Here is a 21,631-nt window from a genome sequence, read left to right on the forward strand (position 1 = left end):
GAAAAACACAGCCAGATGAAGGGCTGATCCCTGCCGCATCTCCACGTTCTTTGAACTGGCCCAGTTTTAATTTCCAGTTCAGGTCCCTGTGTTTAAGACTGCATTTTTCAGAGACGGAATGAAATTTTTCCTGTCCATGAGGTGCGGAAAGAGACCGCTGTAGGCTTTGCTAGCTGATGTGCTGCTTGCGATGAGCGCGAGGCTCTGGAAAGAGGCTAGTGACATTTGATTATCACTTAGATCAGGAGAAAGAGGAAAAGCAACTTTCAAAGGCAAGGCTGACACCGTTACAAACACCAGCAGAAATGACCTTCACACGCAGCTAGCTCTCCCTGCTGCCAAGATCCATCCTCTCAGCCACTGTCATCTGAATTGCCAGTACACCTGGGGCAGTGCAGCCTTACATCAGCCGCTGCTGCTCCAAAATCCAGGGCTTTTTCACCAGGCTGGGGAAAAGGGTGTAGGGGGGGTCCTGCCATACGCGTGTGGCAAAGCCTGGACTGGCCTCCCAGCTCAAACAGGCTCGATTTTTTCAAATCACGATGCAAAGCGTGGGTCAGCTTCCCATCCGCACCAGGCCAGCGGGCACAGGTAAGCTGAAGAAGCCACTGCCCCCGTGGGAAGTTTTTACCCAGCAAAACAAACGGGTAGGCTGGCAGCTCCAGTGTTCAGCTCTGCTGCTCAGACTGCCTGGCAGAAGGGGAACCACCTTCAGCACCACATGGCTACGACCAACTAAAGGAAGGTGAAGAAAAGGCACAAATTATAGCAGGACCGGAGTCCACATCTGGCCATTGGCATTCAGGTGGGATGAGTTCAGGAGACCACAAAACACCAGCCAAGACCGTTCTTTAGGATCTAAGCTCTCTGAGCACCAACCAAAAGACCAACCCGTGTTTAACTCGCAGCCCTGCTTTTGGAGGAAGGGACAGCAGCGATGTGAGGACATAGGAGAAGCCAGCTTGATAAATCTAAACAGTACGGGATCCATCCTTATCCCGGAATCTGCAGCAAGAGCTTTTCTCTGTTCCCTGCATCACATGGCCATTTGATAAATCGTCTTTCCTAATAAATCTATCCCTCATTGTACACATACGGAATCCGTTGCTCTAAGTAGCCACTGAGGTGCTGTCAGGGTCATTAAATATCATTATCTGGGGCAGCTGTTCCCCAGCGTGCTGATGCAGGAATCAATCAGGCTAAAGCATGAGTTTCTCCTCCGCTTCTCCAAACACTGCCTTTGTCCCTCTCCATCAAGTGATGGAAAAGAGAAGTAGTTCTGCCTTTATGCCAAGGTTTAGCAATCCTTATACTGGAAGGAGCCAGCTAAAGGGAAACCAATGGCAGATCAGGCAGGTGGCAGGTTGTCACAGAGACAGGATGAGGTCTGACTGATGTCTTCACCGGGAAAGAGGAGGCAGGGTGATTGGAAACAGGCCAGTGAGCTGAGCAGAGATTACTCTCTTAAAAAACACAAAACCAAACCAAAAACAACTTCCTTTAATACCTCTTAATGAGATAACCTCTTTCTCTGAAGAACATGGGAGCTTTCAAACCTTCCATGTGCTCAGACAACAAAAAGGAAAAACAAACATTCAAGATTTTCATACCATCCAAGGTCAGGATTCCTTAACTCAAACTGTTCAGCATCTGAGACCTGAGGGCTTTAAACCCAACCTCATTTTCCCAGGTGACAACTGCTTAACCCCATCTCAGATGTTCTCTGGAACAGAGGATCTCTCTTTCTCCACAGTGACTGCCAGCCACTTCCAAACAGGATCACAGGCCTTTGAACTCACAGAAAAGGGACGATAGCCAACTGAAGTCAGGTCAAGCGTGTGTGTGGTGGGAAATAGTCCGAGAATCACCTTTTCTTCCTATTCCAGGTCAATGATAGGGATAAACAGAGCTAATTCTGTGCTTGAACGGTCTTGAACCCATGAACCAGGAGACTGTTAACCTGCAGAAACGCTGCTGGTGCTGTAACACCCTCTCTGTTAGCCCTGAGTATCAGTTACTCTGTCTAGGTTACACAAAACAAGACAAACCTCAACACAAGCCTCCATAACACACACCCCCCTCAGCCTTTAAGGGCACGTACACATACAAGTCAGATGCGAGGCAGCTGCATCCTTGGATGACAGAGGCACTGCAAAAAAAAAGTAGCAATGTCTTATTTCCCTTAAGGGAACTATCTGTCTTCCCAGAACTTCTTGGCAGTAAGATTTTGGAAAGAACTCATGAGAGCAAGGCTTCCCAAGGACAACACACATTGGTTTGGGGGTTTCCAATGCAGCACATCCTACGCTAAAGCAAGACCCAGGAAAAAAAAAAATGCAAACATGATAAAACTAAGGGCGGAAAGTCTGACAGAAGCACCTTTTGTTCTCAGATCAAAACAAAGATTGTTCAAAGTCTGTTGTACACATGCTGAAAGAATGAGAAACTTACTGCTGAACAGCAACTGGTGGGTATCACGGTTAGCCCCCACACAGGAGACTCTTCCAAATCCCTTCTGCCTCTCACACAAACCAGATTAAAACTTCACCTACCAGCTGATGTCTGACTGAGAACAATTTGTTTTGTTTTAATCAGAAATTTCATCATAGAACAAAAATCCTTTTTGTCAAATAGTTATCAGGCCTGGACAATCCTCCTCAAAGAGGTTGTTTTGACAATCACTTGCTTTGAACAAGGAAAAAAAAAAAGAAACTAAAAAAAACCCAAAACCCCACCATCTGTAGCGTGACTCACGTTCCATCTATGGTAAAGAGGTGGCCAAGACTCTGCCAAGACTCACCTATCCATCTCATGAGGGACGTCATGATTTGAAGATACTTGGTCTTCTGCACATTGAAGAAGGTGAAAGGACCCAGGAGGAGAGTGAATGCTGCCTGGAAGGACAACAAAAACACACAATAGGTTAAAAATCAGAAATTCTGTTAGTACAACAAATTTATCAGTAAAGCAAAGTTCACCTCCAGACACGTCTGTTTGTCATGGAGCTTTCTTTGTTGCTTAATTTTACAGCTAGGTTGGTTGAGACACAGGGGGTCAAACAACCTGCTTGGTATCAGAGAACATGCCTTGGGCAGAAGTAGAGCACAGGATCCTCTTGGCTCTCAGCCGCTTGCTATCACTGCTACAGCACGCCTTTACTGACACATTTCAGTAAAAGCTCTCAGCGCAGCCTTATGGAACATTAAATATTAAAACTGTGGCCTCTTTGTCCAGGTACACGCTCAGTTTAGGTCTGGATAGCAATAGCCATGACCCGTCTGCTCGCATTAACGTTGATGGGGTAGCTTCGGGGCGTCCCGGGCTGAACAGCAATGGAGCCAGGTCTGCCCAGAACATTTTTTCCCCACGCTACGTTGCTTGTTTTACAGCAGGAAGCTTAGAGTAACAGTTAAGCTGTTGACCTGGAAGCTGAAAACCTGTGCAAAGTGAGGGGGGAAAAAATTAAAAAAAAAAAAAAAATCAGAGATATACTCGTAAGAATGAACTTCATTCAGTATGGAAATTAAAGACACTGTCAATGAGGAGAGATCTTTCTTCACTGCCCTCTTAGTTGTATATCGAGAGACACTGAGCGGCACTCAGAGCCCTACCTAGCCCAGACAGAGAAAAGGAAAGGCTTTACTGCAGGAAGACAACAGACCTTGACCGAGGTGTGAATACGAACCGAGAGAAGCTAACTTGTGATAGGGAGACAAAGTGGGAGTTACAGAAGACAGCCCTGCCCACGATCCATGGGATGGCATGGACTAGCAACACACTGACGGGTCCAAAAGCTGTAAGCAAGCAGCATCTAGAAAGCCACGGCACACACGGTACGGATTTGCTGAGCATCCCAAAGGGATTTTTAAAGACAAATACTCAACATTAATATTTACACATTGCTCTTTTCCATGACTTCTTAAAGCAGTTCCAAAAAAAGGTGTCAACAGAAGGGAAGAACCGGGACTCAAAAGGGCAGGCTGCGAAGCCTCAAGGTCTCTGTCGACCCCAACAGAGTCAGTGACAGAAACAAATCCAAGCTATTTTAAGACTAGTACAACCCCAAGAAACCTTTTTTGAGACCGTTTCAGAATATCTGCAAGGCAAATTGGAAACGCCTCGCATCAAAAGTATTCTCAGCCGACCAAAGTAAACCCAGAAGGGGACCAGAGGAGAGAACCCTTGGTTTCACACGTCGCTCAGTCAAGACACATTCTGACCTGAGGCCATCATTTACACCAAGTCTTGTTTTTTCTGCTTGCAAAAAAAAAAAAAAAAGGGGGGGGGGGAACGACAGAAAGCATGCACAGAATTCAGATTTGTGAAGCAATTGAGGATCCTTGGAGGAAATGCTGAAATCACACAGAATACAACACCACAGCATAACTGGCAAGACTAAGAGCTAAACCAGCCTTAATAGTGACGACACTTTCAGTTTTAACACAGCAGCAAACCAGCCGGTTACAAGTCTTTCTTAATCTTCTCCCTCTTGTTCCTTTTTGAGCTTAACTTCACTCTCCTTTCACCCTCTCCTGCCCTCTACAGGCTGCCACTCCATCCTAGGATAGTTCACAAACCCCAAAGGACTAACTAAACTTTAGACTAGAAAGAGAGATAGGTCAAGGACCCAGAGCAAACCAAGCAGACACCAACTCTCTTACTGGAAATTATTCTCAAGTTTGTGACTAATATCTGTCGACCTCCCCTCCCAACACGCGCACTGCTCAACGCAGCCTCCCTTCAAATCGCGTCAACAGCTCATGCGTCAGAAAGAGCTGAAACAAAAAGAGACGGACGAAGGCCGGTGCTAATCACGGAATAGGTGTCTTCTGCAAATTAGAATGCACCAGAACCAACTGGCAAAACAGCACCTCAAACCATGGCAAGGATTGACACAAGATCATTGAGCACAAAGCGGCTGGGTCTGAAACCTAGATTTGTCTTAAACACTGAGGAAAGAGCTGTGTTAAGGTGGATTTGGGGCTTAGTTGCTGAAGAGCATCAAAAACATCATTAGGTGCCAGAAGAACCCGGGTCTCCTATGTGCTCCCCAACAACTGCTAATGAAGCATAAGGAATTTCTCTGGATGTTGCACTCCACTTTCTGCAGTTATTCTCCAGTGCTCAAGACATCTTAAACAACTAAATCCATTGAGCGACTCTTTCAACTCTCCCTCTCCTCTATGGGCTTTACTGCTCAACTCATGGGGAAGAGGCACAAGTCATCATGCCTGAACGGTCAGATTCCCCTCTCATCCTTTAAGATGATCAGTGTCTTCTGTTCTTAACAAGATCCTGGAGCTGGTCCAAAGGAACCAAGTGAGAGATGAATTCAAATGCAATAGAAATGTATTACCTTTTCCACTTGACGCCCATTAGCAAACCAAGGTGGATATCCACAGATCGATACAAACGATGCTAAGGCCTGGAATGAGATGAGGTTGCCCCGCTTTGCAGAGATCTGTGCCAACCACTTTTAGGAAGGGAAGCCATAGCGCACACTGGACTGCTTGAGAGGAGAAAGGCAGGGCAGCAGAGGACATTAAACAGCCAGATTAACATCACTTCAAAGTGAAATTGTGCGCAGCTCCACAGGATTCAGCGCAGGTCAGGAAAGAGGGATCAGTTCCTCACCAATAACCAGGACACGAAGGGCAAGGACTCGGTCCCTGGATTAGAGCTAATCTCATCATCAGCCTCAGACAAGTCCCAAGGCCAGGAAGCGTATTTAAAAAACACATCCCCAAAAGGATGAGAAAAGACCATGATGCTTAGAAGGAGGATGCCTACTTTCTCTGCCTCACTGTGCCAGACACCTAAATGCTCTTCCGACCCATTAAGTTAATTAGTTTCATAACTTCTCCCTAAGGAAAAAGTAAGCCTAAATAAGCACCTCAGACATATACCCAAACTTTCCACCTGATGTTCTCCAAGCTCAAGTCTCCCCCAGAGAGATATAATTTACAAAGTGCTTCATTACACGTACTATTCAAACAATCCAAAACCTACACAGAAAACTGTACCAGTCAGCCCTGCCAGAAATCAAATATGCAGAGCTCCAGCACATCAAAAAGCTCTTCTAAGTTCTCCAGTTCACCTCTTGAGCTAGCTGAGATGATTTCTAGGAGTTTATCACTCTCTTCCTAAGCTCCAGCAAATTAACCCAAGGCAGAATGAGCATAGTCTACTTTGATTAAAGATTTGTCTACTAGTGAAGTGGTTTCCTACTAGAAACAAGCCGGTGTCCGTGGCTGATTCACTGTTAAACTTAAGCAAGGTAAGGAAATCCTCCCTTTGGCTAAGAAGGAGCATCAGATCTATCAAATGCCGTTTATATTCACAAAATATTATAAAACTTCACTGTGGTTTTGCACAGACTGTTAAGAGTGGCTCCCTAATTTCTCTCCAAGCTCCTCCCTTAAACAGGAGGGGCCAGACAAGTCACTAGGCTTGCTGCGGAGGGTACGTGGAACCCCCCCCCCCAGCAAATAAATGCAACAGATGCAAAATTCCTTATTTTTCCTTCCTTTCTCATACTGAAAAAAAGCGCAAAGATCCAGCACATTAGTGACTGAAAAAACAGTGTTTTTCTTGCTTTTACTGACATTTCCAGAAAATTAGAAGCCAGCAAGTGGAGAGGAAGGAACAGCAGCTTGTCACCCTGAATCCCACTCTGCCCTGCAGGCTAGGAGGAGCAGCGAGCCGCACGCCAGCTTGCTCAGCCCCTGGGAGGGTCTTCAAACCCATTCCTCCCACCAAGCCAAGCCGCAACAGTACCGGCACCAAGGTTTGGGAGCTTCTCTTAGCCGGCTGCTCAGCCAACACCACTTTCCCAGCCTCTGCACCCGTCAGCTCTTAGTATTTCAACGTGAAGAGCAGGCGGGTCAACTCAAGTCTTCTTGACACAGGGGAAACCAGCTGGGGCTTACCATTGCCTGGAATATATTTTCATATATATTTATATATTTCTAAACATACATTTTATTAAAGCTCTTATGTTAAAACTTGGTTACATAACCTTGTTTATTGGCTTATCTTAAAAAAGGAAAAGTAAGATCAAGCGTTAATAGGACATCTGGCTGGTTTTATCAGCTTAGTTGCAGCCAAGAGGACCCCCAAGAGAGCTCTCAACCACTAAGCGATGGCCAGCTAATACCAAGACTCTTTCAGACCATACAAACACGCTTTAAGCCAGTCAGAGGGCTGTATTGACTAAACAGGTTCTTCACTGACCTGAAGGGTCCATATATCACTCTGAACCGGTACAGCTCAATAGCTTTCATCTGCTTCCTACACGCGGCTTTTACAGAAAAAGCCAATACGGCTCAGGAAGCACAATTAGCATCCCAAACATAGCTGATTCATGGATTAGATGCAGTAGTTACAGCATTATGGCTACTGCCTGCATACATTTGCAAGAGGACCATCTGAAAACCAGCTTCATTCGTAACTGTCATCAGAACTTGCTTGTTTTCATGCTCCACAAACTCATCTGTAAGAATTGCACCTGTCTTTGGTACTTGCTGAGTAGTGAATTAAAAACAGTAGCTCCTGTTTCTTGTTGATTCAGAGCCTGGAAACTTTCAGAGAGTTGAGTAGAAGCAGGGTATTGACCTGAGCAAAGTGAGACCATGAAGATTAACCTTGTTAAATGCAGCAAATACTCCAGAAGCAGAGCAAAAAATAAAAAAAGAAGAGAGTTTGAGAGTTTTTGGATAAATGCATTTGTGTGGCACAGGGCTATCATACCAATGCAAAGTTAACAAGTCTCAGATATCAGGCCAAGGATCCCTGAGTTCCAATATGAAAATGGTGAAGAGATGTTACAGTGCTCTCTCCTGAAATGTCTTCCTTTGGGCTGAGGCCCCAGTTGCTCTTTCCTTTTCTTCTCCTCTTCCTCCTCCCAGCCTTCCTCACCCTCATTCAGAACCAGAACTCACGCCAAACCAAATCCTTCCCTGGAGGCTCTTGCTTCCCCTTGATAGAAGAAGTGCCAACATCTCACACAAACTTCATTTCAGGATAGCACCAACTCTGCCTCTGCAGAAATCGATGTTTAGGTTTCACAACTGCTGAGCAACAGTACCTCTTCCCCCCAAGACAAAGTACAGCGAATAACCCGACTCTAACGGGGAGCAAGGTGACAAAACAAAATGGATCACTCTCCTTGGGAGACTTTGCCACCTTGGCTGGAAAGCCGAGAGTTGAGTGCTTTATACAGGACTACGGGTACGCAGCATTCCCACTGCAAAGCAAGATAACGACAGGACGACGTGAGCTCTCTTGAACGAGCACTTCCCAGAGGAGCTTTGTTTGACTCAGTGCTCAGACAGAAGGAAAGTCTCCTTGAGCAGGGTAGGAAAAAGCAGACATTTCATACATGCGGTCAGGAGTGGCAATTCTGACACCCGTTCTGCTTCTGCAAGACGTCCCTGAGCTCAGAGCTATTTCACAACCCAGATGAGCACTAGAAGGGACAGACAAAACAATATAACAAAACCAGACTGCACAAGTATGGAGATCGAACAAGGTGTTAGGAGAGCCAGGGACTGGCTGATCTGTTCCCACCTCAGGTACTCTCCTCTAGAGTGTGTCTAAAGAGACATCTAGGAGAAAAAACCCGAAACCAAAACTTGATTTACCAGCACTGACTCAGATCAGAGGTTTTATCCCTGGTTGGAAGCTCGAACCAGACCTTTCATCTCCAGTAGTTTCTTTCTAGAATTGGTGTTCCTATTCACAACCTGAGGGAATTTTTAGGGCTGACTTTGGAGAGAAATACTAGATGATGGCTTTTGCCAATATCAGATGATGGCTTTTGCCACTAGTCTAGACTAGTCCCGCTCCCGTTTGGGACTCCTAGATAAAGAAAGCAGAGCTTCATAACATTTCAGAGCTACTTGCAGCGACACCAACACCTACCCACAGCTTCTGGTAGCTCCTCTGCACCCACTTCAAGTTGTGGCAACTGCTATACTACCCAGTGGGCTCCAGTTGCTCGTGCCAGGGCTTCAGTGCTTTTCAGCTCAAACACACCAAGGGAAAAGGGTCTCGAGCGCAACGCGGTGCCCCCTCTGCCATCTCTCCTCCCCTTCCCTAGGGTGACAAGGCCACATTTCTCTCCTGCATGAGCTCATATCTCAAGATAGAGAGCCAGATGGCACATCAGTGAGGGCGGCGATCCAGGCTTTCGTTGGTAAAGCTTTACCCCTTGCAGGGGACAGTACAAATATAAACACATGTAAGGAGTCTGATTGTTCAGGAAGGAGCTTTTTAGAGAGCTGGGAAAAAAAAAAATAAAGCTGAAGATCCACAGCCTCTCAAGGCTGGAGGCAGGGCTGCAGTAGGGGCCATGCTGATAGGCAGCAAGTTATCAGCAGACAAGCAATTATGAAGCTCTTAAAGTTGGTTGAAAAGAGATAAAGCAGCAACAGAACAAGGGTTGCTGGAAGAAGTTGAGAGGCAAGAGGGATTTTAACCTCCAGATCCCCTGTAGAGTCAGCAAGTCACAACAGAGGGAGGATGCAACCACAAGGAATATTTATAGATAAAGAAACAAGGGCAGTTACGCTTTGAGTACAGCAGGCATCTGCTGCCACAGCAGCTCCGGTAATTAACGTGCCGCTCTCGGGACACCTGGCAGAGGTTTACAGTCATAACTCACACGAAGCATATTGCTGGCACTAAGGAGCCCTCACCCACCTTTCTCCCCAGTATCTTAAGGCAGGGAGGAGGTGCCCCTCAAGAACTAAGACCTCAGCTGCTGCCAGGCTGGTTTTTGCCAGCGAAGCAAGTGGCATTTCACCCACCTGTGCCCACAGTACCCATTAAGCTGGATGCTGCCGCTCACAGTTCCTGTGCCACAGCGCTCCCAGCGCTTCTTCCAAACGGAAGACCTTCTGCAAGAGATGGAAAGAAGCACCTGGATCCCCCAAAGCTACTTAGCTTAGTGAATCCGAGTATGATCTAGGGATTTGCAAAGGTTCTAGTCCAGCACCAGCTGATGGCAGCTTGCTTTTGACTGCCCATCCAGCAAACAAGTGTACTGGTCCCAGCTGATGTCGTTGCAAGCTATGATCTCGCTGGGCATCCAACACACCAAGGACCAGCCGGCAACCGAGCAGCCTCTACGCGCAGCTCTGGGAGGTCAAGGCAGAAGCAGCACATGGACGGCGAGGCAGTACCAGAGGGTGCTGCTCTCCTCTCCCCACCCTGAGCCAGGGCCGGAGTCTGTTTCTGGAGCTGGCCCACCTCTGAGCACCAGGAACTTTCCACTTTGGAAAGAACACCCTGGAAAACCAGTTCTTCCTCCTCTTAAAGTCAAGAAATCCAAGCACAAAGTGTTTTCAGAAAGTCATTCGGTGCAAGGATTGCAGTCCCTGGCACACCTGGGGTGTGCAGGATCACAGCCAGCGGCAAGCTTGCACTCTCCGGGGTAAATACACTTCCATTATCATTTTTCACAATAAGAGAAAGATGGAGGCCAGCAATAACCCTGAGGTGACTGGCATCTAATTTTTCATCATTGGAGTATTTATGGCACAGCCATTTGCAGCATCTTATAATCACTTTACCGCCTCCTTGACCCCTGGCTCCCCCTTATTCTGCATCTCCTAATTGCATCTGAACAAGCAGGAGGGAAGCAGCAAAGTGGATAGATGCAGGAGAGCTGAATGGTTGGTTTGTGGTACTTGGAAGGACAGCAGAGGAGCTGCAGAGCCAGGTCTGGCTGTACCCCCCCACACCAGCTTGCTTTGACCTCCCACAGGCTATGAAATGGGAGCCTTCCTCCTTCCTGACACCGGGTAACCTTGAGGAGTCATCCCCCGCCTCCCCAATTTATTAGCATGGTACGAGAGATTAATGAGTTCCCTCCAACAAAGTGTGAAGGCATAATCATTATACACAGACACTGCCCAAAACTCCTGCATATTCATAGCCTCTCCTGGCAGGGTATTGGCAACTATAATGATATTTATATTGACTACAAAAGCCCCTGGGTGAGACAGCAGGAAGCGAGGGAGACATGGACCAGTGTGACATGGATGCGCAGAGGGCCCTGCAAACATGTCAAGCCACAAACTGCCAGGGTTAGGAGGTACTTGGGTTCGGCAAGGACGACTGTTCCTGAAGGCCACTAACCCCTTGGCTGCCGCAACACAAACAGTGCCCCCACCACTAAGCCATTATTTTTCTTCTTTTCCCCCCTACAGACTTCCCAGTTGAGCGTCATGCCATTCTTCAGCTGCCTGGAGGATGCAGTTTCAGGGACAGCATTATCCCCTTCACTGTGTCAGGGAGGAGTTGCCTGAAGGGAAAGGAAATATCCCACGCTTTGCAGCAGCACAAAAGCAAGAGATAAAACCTTGCTGCAGGGAGTCCGCTTGCTCCCAGCCTCCTTTTTTGCCTTCCCTGTACAGTGCACACCAAACTGGTGCAACAGGCTTCGGAGATCAGCTCTGCCCGAGAGCATTATACTGACTTCAACTTACAACATAAATCCCAGCTGCATTATTTGTATTTATAGTCCTGCTTACAGAAGCATGAGCCACGTGTGGGATTTGCTGATGCAGTCCAAAAATCCACATTTTTGGACAAGAGCATCAGTGATCTCACCCAGACATAAAGTGCAATTTAGGAGGATGTTAAGAAGTTGCAGACTTATTTAGGAATATAAAGAGATACCAGTCTGTCCAGAGCTCTTTGCTCCACAGCCTCTGGTAATGTTCAGAGTGGCCTAACTGCAAGCTTCTTCAGCCCTGGTGCTTTCTACCTGTATATTAAGGAACTAATGATAATTTCAGGAGAGGGGAGATCAAGACTGCTGCCTTACTCGATGAAAACACTGATGCGAATCAGGCAGGCAGCAAGGTCAGACCTCTGTTTAAAAACCAAACTGGTGTTAAAGCATCGAACAACATATTAGAAAATATGCTGCTGAGAAAAAGGCTTGTATTGCACCTCCCAGGGGAGTGCTTAGCCGACTTAACAGGTCTTCTCCAGTTCTGGTTTCTAGGATGCTGTCACTACCACTGCACAAAATAACACTGCACAGGGGAAATGCATTTATCACTATTTTCTACAAAGTGTTCCAAAAACGAAAGATCTGTGAGTCTGCTGGAACAGTCTAGTCCAAGAAAGGAATTTTAAAAGGCCATTTTTAAACCTTTACAACTTGTGTAGCGCGTGAGCGATCACAAACAGGTATCGGTTCTGACACCTGCGCTGGTCAGCAGAGACTGGTCTCCAATATCGAGAGAGAACAGTGTCAGCTCTGGTGCCCGGCTGCCCAAGTGAGCTTACTCCAAAGGACAGCTTTATTTCAGAAAAGCAGCGGCGTGGCCTCTCAGCCTTACCAGGGTGGCTCCGCTGAGCAGCAGGGGCTGGGGTCTGAGCCCGATAAACAGCGTTGGCGAGTTCATAACCGCAGAAGGGCACAAGAGCAAACAAAGATATATCTAGAGCCACTTCTTTGCCCAATTTGTTTAGCTGACTTGCTTCCAAGGTTCATGCCCACCATCCATCATCACGTAAGTCAAACCAAGCACTAAAGTGTGCAGGACATTCTTCTGTGGGGAAGCCAGGTGCAGCTGAGCTCACCAATGGCCTCTGCCTGCCACACCAGCCACCTTCCTTCTCTTAAGGGCTGGTAGCACCTCCAGCACATCTGGCCAGGCATACAGCCAGCAGCACAGCACCCTTCCCTTCCACACAGCCCTTGCCAGCCAGCTGGACGTGGCGGGGGAAAGGATTGGCCCTTTGGAAAAGCTCAGTGTCCAAGTGGCAGCACAATCCAAGCTCCACTTAAGGAAAAAAAACCCACTTCTCACTGTGAAGTGAGCAGACAGCTCTGTGCAGAAAACACATTCCAGTCCCCTGCACTATTGATTTTCCTGTGAAAAGAGACAAGCTATTCCTTTAAACTTAGTTGCTTCAATCCATGGTCTTGCAGTTGCTGCACTATCGTACCAAAGGCTGACTCTCCTACCCAGCCCTCGCAGCAGGGAGGCTTGCCTTCTGGCTGATGTTTCTTTTACTCAAAGTGCAATCAGTTACAAGGAAAGCAAGAAAAAAAAAAAAAAAAACCACATACCAGAAGCTGAACTCCAGCTCTTAGGTCACCAGTACAACAAGTTTATATTCCACTTTCACAACACCGCACTCCTTCTGCTTCTCTCTCCTCCTGCCAGGTCAGGAAAAACCTCTTATTCACAAGGCCAGTTATTATCTGAAGTTCCCTTTGCATTAGGAAACACGAGGGGTGTGGGAAACTCCGAAAGAGCTAGTTTATCTGTCACAGGCGGATGACGAGTGAGCAATCGAAAGAATTTATTGACAAGCCCACAGAAGAAGAATGGACCAGGACGAAGGAGGCAGGATTTATGCCATATTAACAAGGCTGCGTGCCAATTTCAACCTTATTAGTTTCACAACAAAAAAGCTGAGAATTGCCTTCCCATCCCACGTCCAGACACCATTTATTTTAAACGAACTTGGCTCCTATCCTTCTTCAACCACTTGAGAGCAAAGCAGCAACTTAACTGACCTTACTTTTTGGAAGCTGACTAGATGAGAGGCATAAGACGACTCCAATCAGCCCCTGAGACCGGGCTTTTAGCCAAGCAAAGCTGTATTTCAGAGGCACCTGTAACAAACAGTTAAGGCTATTGATATTTATGCTTAATGCAGTACTAATTCCTCTCCCGCCACAGCAATAGCTCACAACCCAGGTGCCTGTACATACAGAAATGGCATAATATTCTGGACCCTCAGGAGGCTTTTCTCTACTTTGAAGGCTTTCAGAACTGGATCTATGCACAGAAGTAGCAGCTGCCTTTTTTTGTACATTTGTTTCTACTTCCATATCAGTATCATAATAAAACACATCAGAGCATTTGTGGTAGGGGAAATAACGCAATATCTTTGGCAAGAAGGTCTTACCATTAATAACTTCTTATAGGATATGCAAGGTGACATGCTAATAGTGCCCCAGTCCTGCTGCATCCTTACTGTAAGCTGGGGTAACCTGGAACATAACAATGCTACAGTTTAAGCAATTTATTTGAACAAGACGATGGCTTCACACCAGCAGGGTAAACTTCCATCAGCTTTCCTTCCTTTCACCCTGGCTCACCCTGGGATCCCAGGGCAAGCAGCCCAAACCTTTTTGGTCGATGTGCTGTGAAATCAGCCCTCCCTGCTCCAGACACCTGCCACAGAAGCAGCTACCTTCCCCACCGCTGGCTCTCAAGGTCTCTAGACCCTGAGACCTGTAAGAATAAATATCCAGGAGACAGCAGCTGTGACCCATTTATTACCGGATGCTGCTGCAGGGCACAGCTGAAGAAGGCAGGGCAGAGGAAAAGCGCTTGCTGCAAAGGGAACGAGCGGAGCAAACCCAGGTGTCCTTGGAAGAAGCACTCTGCTTGCAGCACTGCTCCAGCTCTGTTTCTCCAGCTCCCAGTTGGCAAGAGACAGCTGAGATCGAGCACGGATGTTCAAGTACTGCCCTAAGGGCTCCCCTCATATCACTGCTGGGAGGTAAAAAAATAAAACAGAACACCTACAAAGAAAGCCCACAGAGGCCAGAAGACAACCCTGAGCTGGAGACGTGGACAGAGAGGCTACAAGATAAATAAAACTGCCCTAGTGCAGGCAAATTTATCTGGAAAGATTCTTTTTGACAACAAAAATCACGGGTACCTTTACGCAGGAGCAGGGGGTGCGCACACACACGCGGCACAGCCGAGGAGGGAAGCGGAGCACGTACGCTAGCGGCACAAAGCACGGCGTTCCAGCCTGTAGCCATAGAGGGCCAGGAAGGCAGCACCGCGCCGAGGCAGACGGGATCTACATCAACACTTATCAGTTCAGCCTTTGCATTTGCCGATTAAGTTCTGCTGGCACTGAGCAATTGTACGTGTCCTCAGACTACCTCCTCACCCCCCTGCACAGCCTCCCGCGGCTGCAGCCCGGCCCCGCTCTGGTCGCTGGGTATTCTGATCAGAGTGTCAGGCTGGGGTGACATTGTCCCCTCCTGAAGAGGGACGGTAAGCGCCTGCAAGCCCGCTCATTTTATTCACTGCACAAGCACATTTCCAACTGGGATAATCTCCATTAAACCATCTGCGCTCCCATCTTCGCTCGGCCCGCACCCGCTGGGCTGCCTGCGATACTGCAGCATCTGTGAACCGGCACAAGCGGATGCTGCGGCCCCTTCCCAATCAGCTAAAAAACCAACAGAGACTCAGACAGAACAGATGCACCTGGTGGCTTTGACGCGCTACCGAGCCAGGCTACCAGGAGTACCTGTGCCAGTGCCTCTTCTGAAAGGCGTACATCTCCCTCCGAGAACTGAAGCCGTTTCCTTTCCATCGTGGGAAGACACCATGCCCCAATTTGCCAGAAGAGGAGGGCCGAGAAGAGGGCAGAGGTTTTAGCTACAATGGCTGCCCTGGTGCAGAAGACAAGCGCCGGTTTGCCAGGGCATGAACGCATTTTGGATCAGATGCTCTGAATGGCTGCTGATCCCCAGGATTTAATCTCTTATTTATCTCAGTATCTGCTTTCTAGAAACAGGGACTATCATGTCACATTCCTACATCACTGGAACGGAACGACAAGAAAGTGTTATGACGAGAGAGCCGAAACTTAAATCCACTGCCCCTTCCCCGCAGGCTACACAGAAGACGGCCAGCTGACCTTACGGAAAGGATGAGCGACTGCATTGAACTGTGAATTCAGCGCGGAGAGAACTCGACCCTGTCCTTAGCACTGCCATCGAGACAGCCAAGGGACTCAGGAGTCACTTCAGCTGTCGAGGCCATGACAGCGTGGTGACGGATCTGAAGCGAAGATAGAAAGCCATCGATCTGCTTCAACTGTAATCAGTGCTTGCCTTCAACAAGGTCGCTGGGGCATCTCACACGTGCCTTTCTCCCAGCAGATCTGCCCTGCGTGGTCTTGCCCCCACAGGCATGGAACAGCACGGCAAGGCTCGCCTTTTAAACCTCCCAGGATTCCTACAGTCCCAAAGAGGGGGCAAATATTAGCAGCAGGTGATGGGACAGGAGCAAAAGTCTATTTCGGTATTTCCTGCACTCGCCTTCACTTATTTGTTTTGCAAGCCTTTATTTTCCAAGGCAATTTACAAACAAGAAGCAAGATAACCATTTGTTCAGACAAAGGTTAATAGGGGCCTGGCGGTCTCTGAAGAGTCTGCAGTCACACATAGGTGTGAAATCTTGGAGTAGCAATAAAGATGCTGCACAGACAAGCAAGTCTCAAGAGAAGAATTTAATCTGTCTAAATATTCTCATTATGTACATAGTTTTCAGCATCCATTCACAGTGATCAGAGCAGAAACAGCTTCCAGAGGCCTTTTTGGACAATAAACCGTGAAATAGGATTTTTACATCAGACATTATTCCCCTCTCCACCCCTAGCTTGAAGAGTCAATGTTTGAAATGTTTTTTTTTGTTGAAAAGACATAGCATTGAGAGAGAAAGAGTCGACAGGAGGAAGGCAGCACAGACCTTTGGCAGACTGGTGGTACTTGGCACAAGAGAGCTCCCATTGGCACCATTTTCCCAGAAAACCTCAAATAGATTATTTCTCCTGGTAGTCCAAAAAAGGCTTTCTGTGGGGTGATGCACAGAGTAAGAAATATAACACTACATCGAGACCTGCTTCACTGGAACAGGCAAGAAGTTCCAGTTACATCCGCCCATCTTGCTCCTAAAAGTCACTTAAACCTAAATACAGCACTAAGAGGAGGTGAGAAAGCTAGAGGCGGGCACCTAGGACAAAAGGGCTGATCCAAAAACTCAGCTGCTTTCTTTTGGGATCGCAGTGTCCATCTGTCCCCTTGCCCGCAAAAAGAGACCTTGCTTGTCCACCGAAACGTGGAACCTGAATTATTCCAACAAGCAAGAATTCCAAAAAGAAAAAGCCAAGAAAACAGAGCAAGGTCTCTATGGGTATGATCCCTGGGACCAAGAGAATAGCTGTGCTCTCGATGCATCTCACCCCTCCTCACTTTCATGTTGCCTTTTCCCCTTCAGATAGGCAGGTTTCAGCTTTTCTTGCGTGTTCAAGACTCCACTTCTAAACACAAGAAACTTGGGCAAAATCTGTAGAGATATTTACAGTATTTCGCTATTAAATTTTTTGCTTGAAGTCAAGCGAACTCCTACTCCTGCCCTCCCATCCCCAGGTTTCTCTCAGAAAGTTTAGGAGCTCTAACTACCGGTCACTAGCTATCCACATTGCAAACAGGACAGCGGGGGAAAAATATTAACCAGCACAGTCACTTCAGAGGCAGACCAAACTTGAAGACGGTGTCAGTACCGTGGTCTGAATGTTTTATAAATGATTCTGTCTCTTATTCCTCTCTAGGGAAGTCGTCATCATCTTTGTTTTCTGGAGAATAAAACCACACAGGTCAAGCAGGGAGTGGGACCGGCAGAGCTGGAGGTATAGCAACTCCCAGTTTACTCCCATACTCATCTAGTAAAAAGAATCAGAGACCTTAACAGAAAACCACAAGTTGGAGGTAATGCTGACACCCAGCAGCCTCCTGAAAACAGTGACTGTGGGAACGGCCACTTCCAGTAACTCGCTACAGACTGGTACGCTCCCCCCCAAACAGCCCCTCCCTGCTTCTAAGGGGGAGCAGAGAAAAGCACCGAAACCCTCATCTCTGACTGAGCAGGGAAGGATTCACCACCAGCAAAGACTTTGCAGATATTTATTCTCCAAATCCCCAGGAGAAGACAAGCAGAGGGAAAAGCTCCTGTGAGTGTTATGTACACAGATGGCAAATCTAATGCTTAAACAGTCTTAATTTTTTTAATTTTTCAAGTCCTAACAACAATTATCTTCATGAATTATAGACATAATAGCCGAGAGATGCAGGCAATAATTAATGCATGTCTGCCTTTTCTGACTAGCTCCTTCTCCTGGGTCAGAGTCATTGAAATTCAGGAAGGAAATCTTCAATCTTCTGGAAGTTTTAAAGAAACAGACCAAGACACAATTTAATAAAGCAATAATATTTCTCTTAAATAATTAACTAGGCTTTGACATTCACTAGTATTTCTGAGGCCCAGCTCTTACTTCTGCAATAACGCTGGAACAAGTGCACTCAGGGATGTGATCCACTGCATGTCCAAAACGTACTGACTGCAAAATTGCTCCAAGCAGCCTTTACCCCGGATTTCTCTGCACACACACGGCCACCTTCACTCTTTTTTCTTAACATTCTCACCGAGAGCCTTCACAGAAGCCACGCTACGCAGCGCTTGCATACCTCCCTCTTCTCCTTTTGCCCTACTGACATCTGTCTCCAGGTACAAGCGCTCAACTCTCCCCAAGCTCAAGAGAAGCAGTGTTTATCATCCTTTGGGAAAACCTCGGTTTCACGGCAGAACCACAGCACAGTAACAGACGCCATAGACAATCCTAAACTAGACAAAAAGCTATTACTAAAGCAGCATACAGCACTGGATGTCGTTCAAGTGGGCCGTTTCCATCATCTCTCAAAAAGCAGATTCTCCTGCAGCATAAACAATTTTATTCACATAAAGAACGCACTCAAGACAGCTTAATATACTGCAGTATATCGACAACAATTACCTCAAAGCAACAATGACTTAGCCAGCCACAGAAAACACCCCACCCTTTGGCACGGACATATCAACTGCTTAAGCAATGTAAAACTACACAACAAGAAGGACAGACCTCTACTTAAACTCAAAAATCATAAGGATCATTCTGATGGCCACCAAATTAAAACACAGCCACGTTACCAAGAATAGAGAGGGGGTATTTGGCCAAAAAGGTCAGCCTGAATCGAAAGCTTCACCCCTCTGTTGTTCACTTGAGCCACATTATCTCTACAGGAAAAAAATCCCTATCCACTAGAAGCTAAGTTTAAATGGAAATAATGGTCATCCCCATCTCAGAAACTCACCAGATACAGTCTGTAAGCATCAATCCGTCGAATTGGCCCCCAGCACTTGTCCGTATCGTTATACTTTGTGCCATCTCCAACACTGCAAGAATGGTTGCCAGTAGCACTGCTGGGAAAGGAGGGAGAAACAAAAGACAGTAATTAACTCCTAGCAGATGTCTTCCCCTCTCCTGCATTCACGAAAGAAGAATGATCAGAGACCTGAAGCCTCCATTCCTCCTCTCCCTCCCTGAACACCCTCCCTCCTTATATTTTCTGGACTGTGTAACAGAGCAAGTCACCGAGTACCATACATTTAAAGGCAAATTCTTGAATTGCCTGCAGTTATTTACAAGTTTGGTCATTTGGTCATCAAGCTAGCAAGTCTAGGTCATATATGGATCACTGAGCTTTTCCATTTCCAAGTTAGGAGTCCAAATCCAGCCCGGATTTGATCAAACCAAATCTCTTTCATTATCTGTTTCTGAGAAAGGAACTGGTCTCAGTCCAGAGCTAAGTCCATGTAACATCACCACTCGCTGGTCACAGGCTTGGTAAGCATCACACCTCTCAGCTCTCACCCAAAGAGAGACAGAGAAGCTAAAATATTGCACCGAGTATTGCAAACAAACTACTGAGCAACAGATCCCATGCCTGCGAGTGCTGAAGCTGGAAGTACTTCACACCTGAGGACTCATCTGAAACCGGGTCAGCTACTTTTCAGGCAGGCAGCAGACACTCAGGTGGGGAATACAAAACAACTTTACCTTCCCACCCACAAGTGATGAGCTGCCCTCGAGTCATTTCTCCACTCTATTCTTCAGAAAGTAGAGCTGATCCCAGTCAGACTTATCACCCCATTGAATCCAAAAGCCCGCTCTCTTCTCTGTTAGCACACAACCCCGCGGCAGTAAGCACACTTACCAGGTCACTTGCACGAGAGAGACCGGTACAGCTGCTGCGTAGATTGCCAGGTCTCCGTAGAGGTAGATAATTATGCAGAAATAGAAGAGGTTGACACCCACTGCAGGAAAAGGAAAAGCAGAGTGCACAGGGATCCTTGAACTCTGCACTTCAAATACAGAAAACTTTTTCAAGGTCTTAAAAATAAATCACGATTTGCCTCCATAGTTTACTTCTTTCTGCAGCAAACTCCACCCAAGGGTCACATCAGCAGCTTAGGGAACTTCGCCACAGCACAGGGAATGACAAGACACGAGGTGTCTCAGAGCTCAACTCTGCCTCCTTCAATACCTGGCCCTGGCACTAGGCCCTCCAGTTCAAGCCCATCCTCCGGTTGCTGGTCAAGACCAACAGGTCTCACATACCTCATCTGCCAGATGAATCTGTCAACTTGGAACAGCCACAGGCAAACCTCTAGCTGATGCTCACAGGCTTGGTGTGAGCGCAGCTTGACGAACAGCGAGATGGAGAGAGGAGATGCTTTTAGTCTCTGCCGATTCCAAACCCGCTGCTTGCAAACCTGCAGGACCTGCACGTTACGGACTTGGCCCCGCAGAGCTCAGGTTCCACAGGGCTGAAATGGAGCTGCTTTGGGAGATTCCTTACCATCAGTAACTTGAGCCAAGGTTCAAACCTGCAAAGCTTTAAAACTCTGTTTCCACAGCCCTCTTACCCTATTGCCACAGTGTAGGCTGTTCCTGTCCCATACTGTTTTCTTGGGTGGAGGTTTTTTTGTGGGTTTTTTTATTGGGTTTGCGGGTTTTTTTGGTTTTTAAAGCTTACCCTGCCTTCACCTATGAGATTAAAAAAGTCTCACACAAGTTAATTGGGTGCACAGAACAGCCTCACTGGGGCACAACAAGACACTGCTGTGGAGGACTAAAACCTGCAGGGATAAAGAAATGCTTGATGAGACCCGGGGATTCTTTTCTTCCAAGCAAGTCAGTATAAATCTCACCAAGGAAAAACAAACTGAAACATATTTTAGTTCAGGGACAGGTGAGCTACAGAAAACAAAAGCCTCAGATTTGTTTCACTTAGGAAGTTGACATTGAAGGAAAACAGCTCAAGGAACCTGCCCATTCTTTCAAGTTGCAATGCCACCTGATGCTTAATCCTAATGCAGCTTGAGCAAACCAATTCACCTCTCCAAGCCTTGCACGTGACAATTATCAAACAAGGACAGCATCACTGCAGGAATGCTGGCTAATATTTCTACAGTGCTTGGATGCCCCAAAGTTTTCCCACGTTTTGCCATCATACTGCCCCTGGATGTTAGGAAACATTAATAGACATTATCCTCCGTTTAAATAAATTATTCAATATGCTGAGCCCACTTAGCATAAAACATTCCTAAAAAAAAAGGGCTGTATTGGGAAAGCAGCAAGAAAACTCCCCTGCTTCTGTAAAGCGGCACACTAAGCCAGTGCCCTCGAGTTGTTCCTGGTTTGTCTAAACAGACAAATGGAGCTCTTGCAGAAATTGTCAGATCATTTCATATAGTTCCTCCCTTGTCTTCTTCCTCTGTGAAAGGCTTAAGATGGCTTCACAGTTAAGGAGTCTCTGCGTTGTTCTGAGGATGGCAACAAACTACCTACCAGTTTTCTCCAATTTCCCATTAAAAAGGGTTGAAGGTTATAACAAATACCTGACATGGGACAGAAGCTGCAAGACACACTAAGCACAGGACTACGCAGACACAGATATAGATGCCGT

General features: G+C 46.9%; 1 protein-coding gene across 8 annotated transcripts in view; it reads right to left on the bottom strand.

Moving 5' to 3' along the window:
* The window catches only part of SLC38A12 (solute carrier family 38 member 12), a 47,308-nt gene that overhangs the window by 13,933 nt on the left and 11,744 nt on the right, over nucleotides 1–21,631 (bottom strand). For 5 of the 8 annotated variants that reach the window (XR_015703129.1, XR_015703128.1, XM_087750450.1 and 2 more), the window contains exons 7-10: nucleotides 19,877–19,976; nucleotides 18,974–19,082; nucleotides 2,801–2,894; nucleotides 2,102–2,149 (exon numbers count right to left, since the gene is read on the bottom strand). Coding sequence is in view for 6 of the 8 variants with exons in the window: in XM_087750450.1 (XP_087606576.1) it covers nucleotides 2,102–2,149; nucleotides 2,801–2,894; nucleotides 18,974–19,082; nucleotides 19,877–19,976 (351 nt within the window). In the remaining 2 variants the exon portion in view is untranslated. The remainder of the gene's footprint in view (nucleotides 1–2,101; nucleotides 2,150–2,800; nucleotides 2,895–18,973; nucleotides 19,083–19,876; nucleotides 19,977–21,631) is intronic. The other 3 variants (XM_087750451.1, XM_087750453.1, XM_087750452.1) reach the window with 3 other exon arrangements.

The sequence above is a fragment of the Nipponia nippon genome, unplaced genomic scaffold (genome assembly GCF_047370975.1).
Source record: "Nipponia nippon isolate SJK-2023a ecotype South Korea unplaced genomic scaffold, ASM4737097v1 scaffold_14, whole genome shotgun sequence".
Classification (NCBI taxonomy): Eukaryota; Metazoa; Chordata; class Aves; order Pelecaniformes; family Threskiornithidae; genus Nipponia; species Nipponia nippon.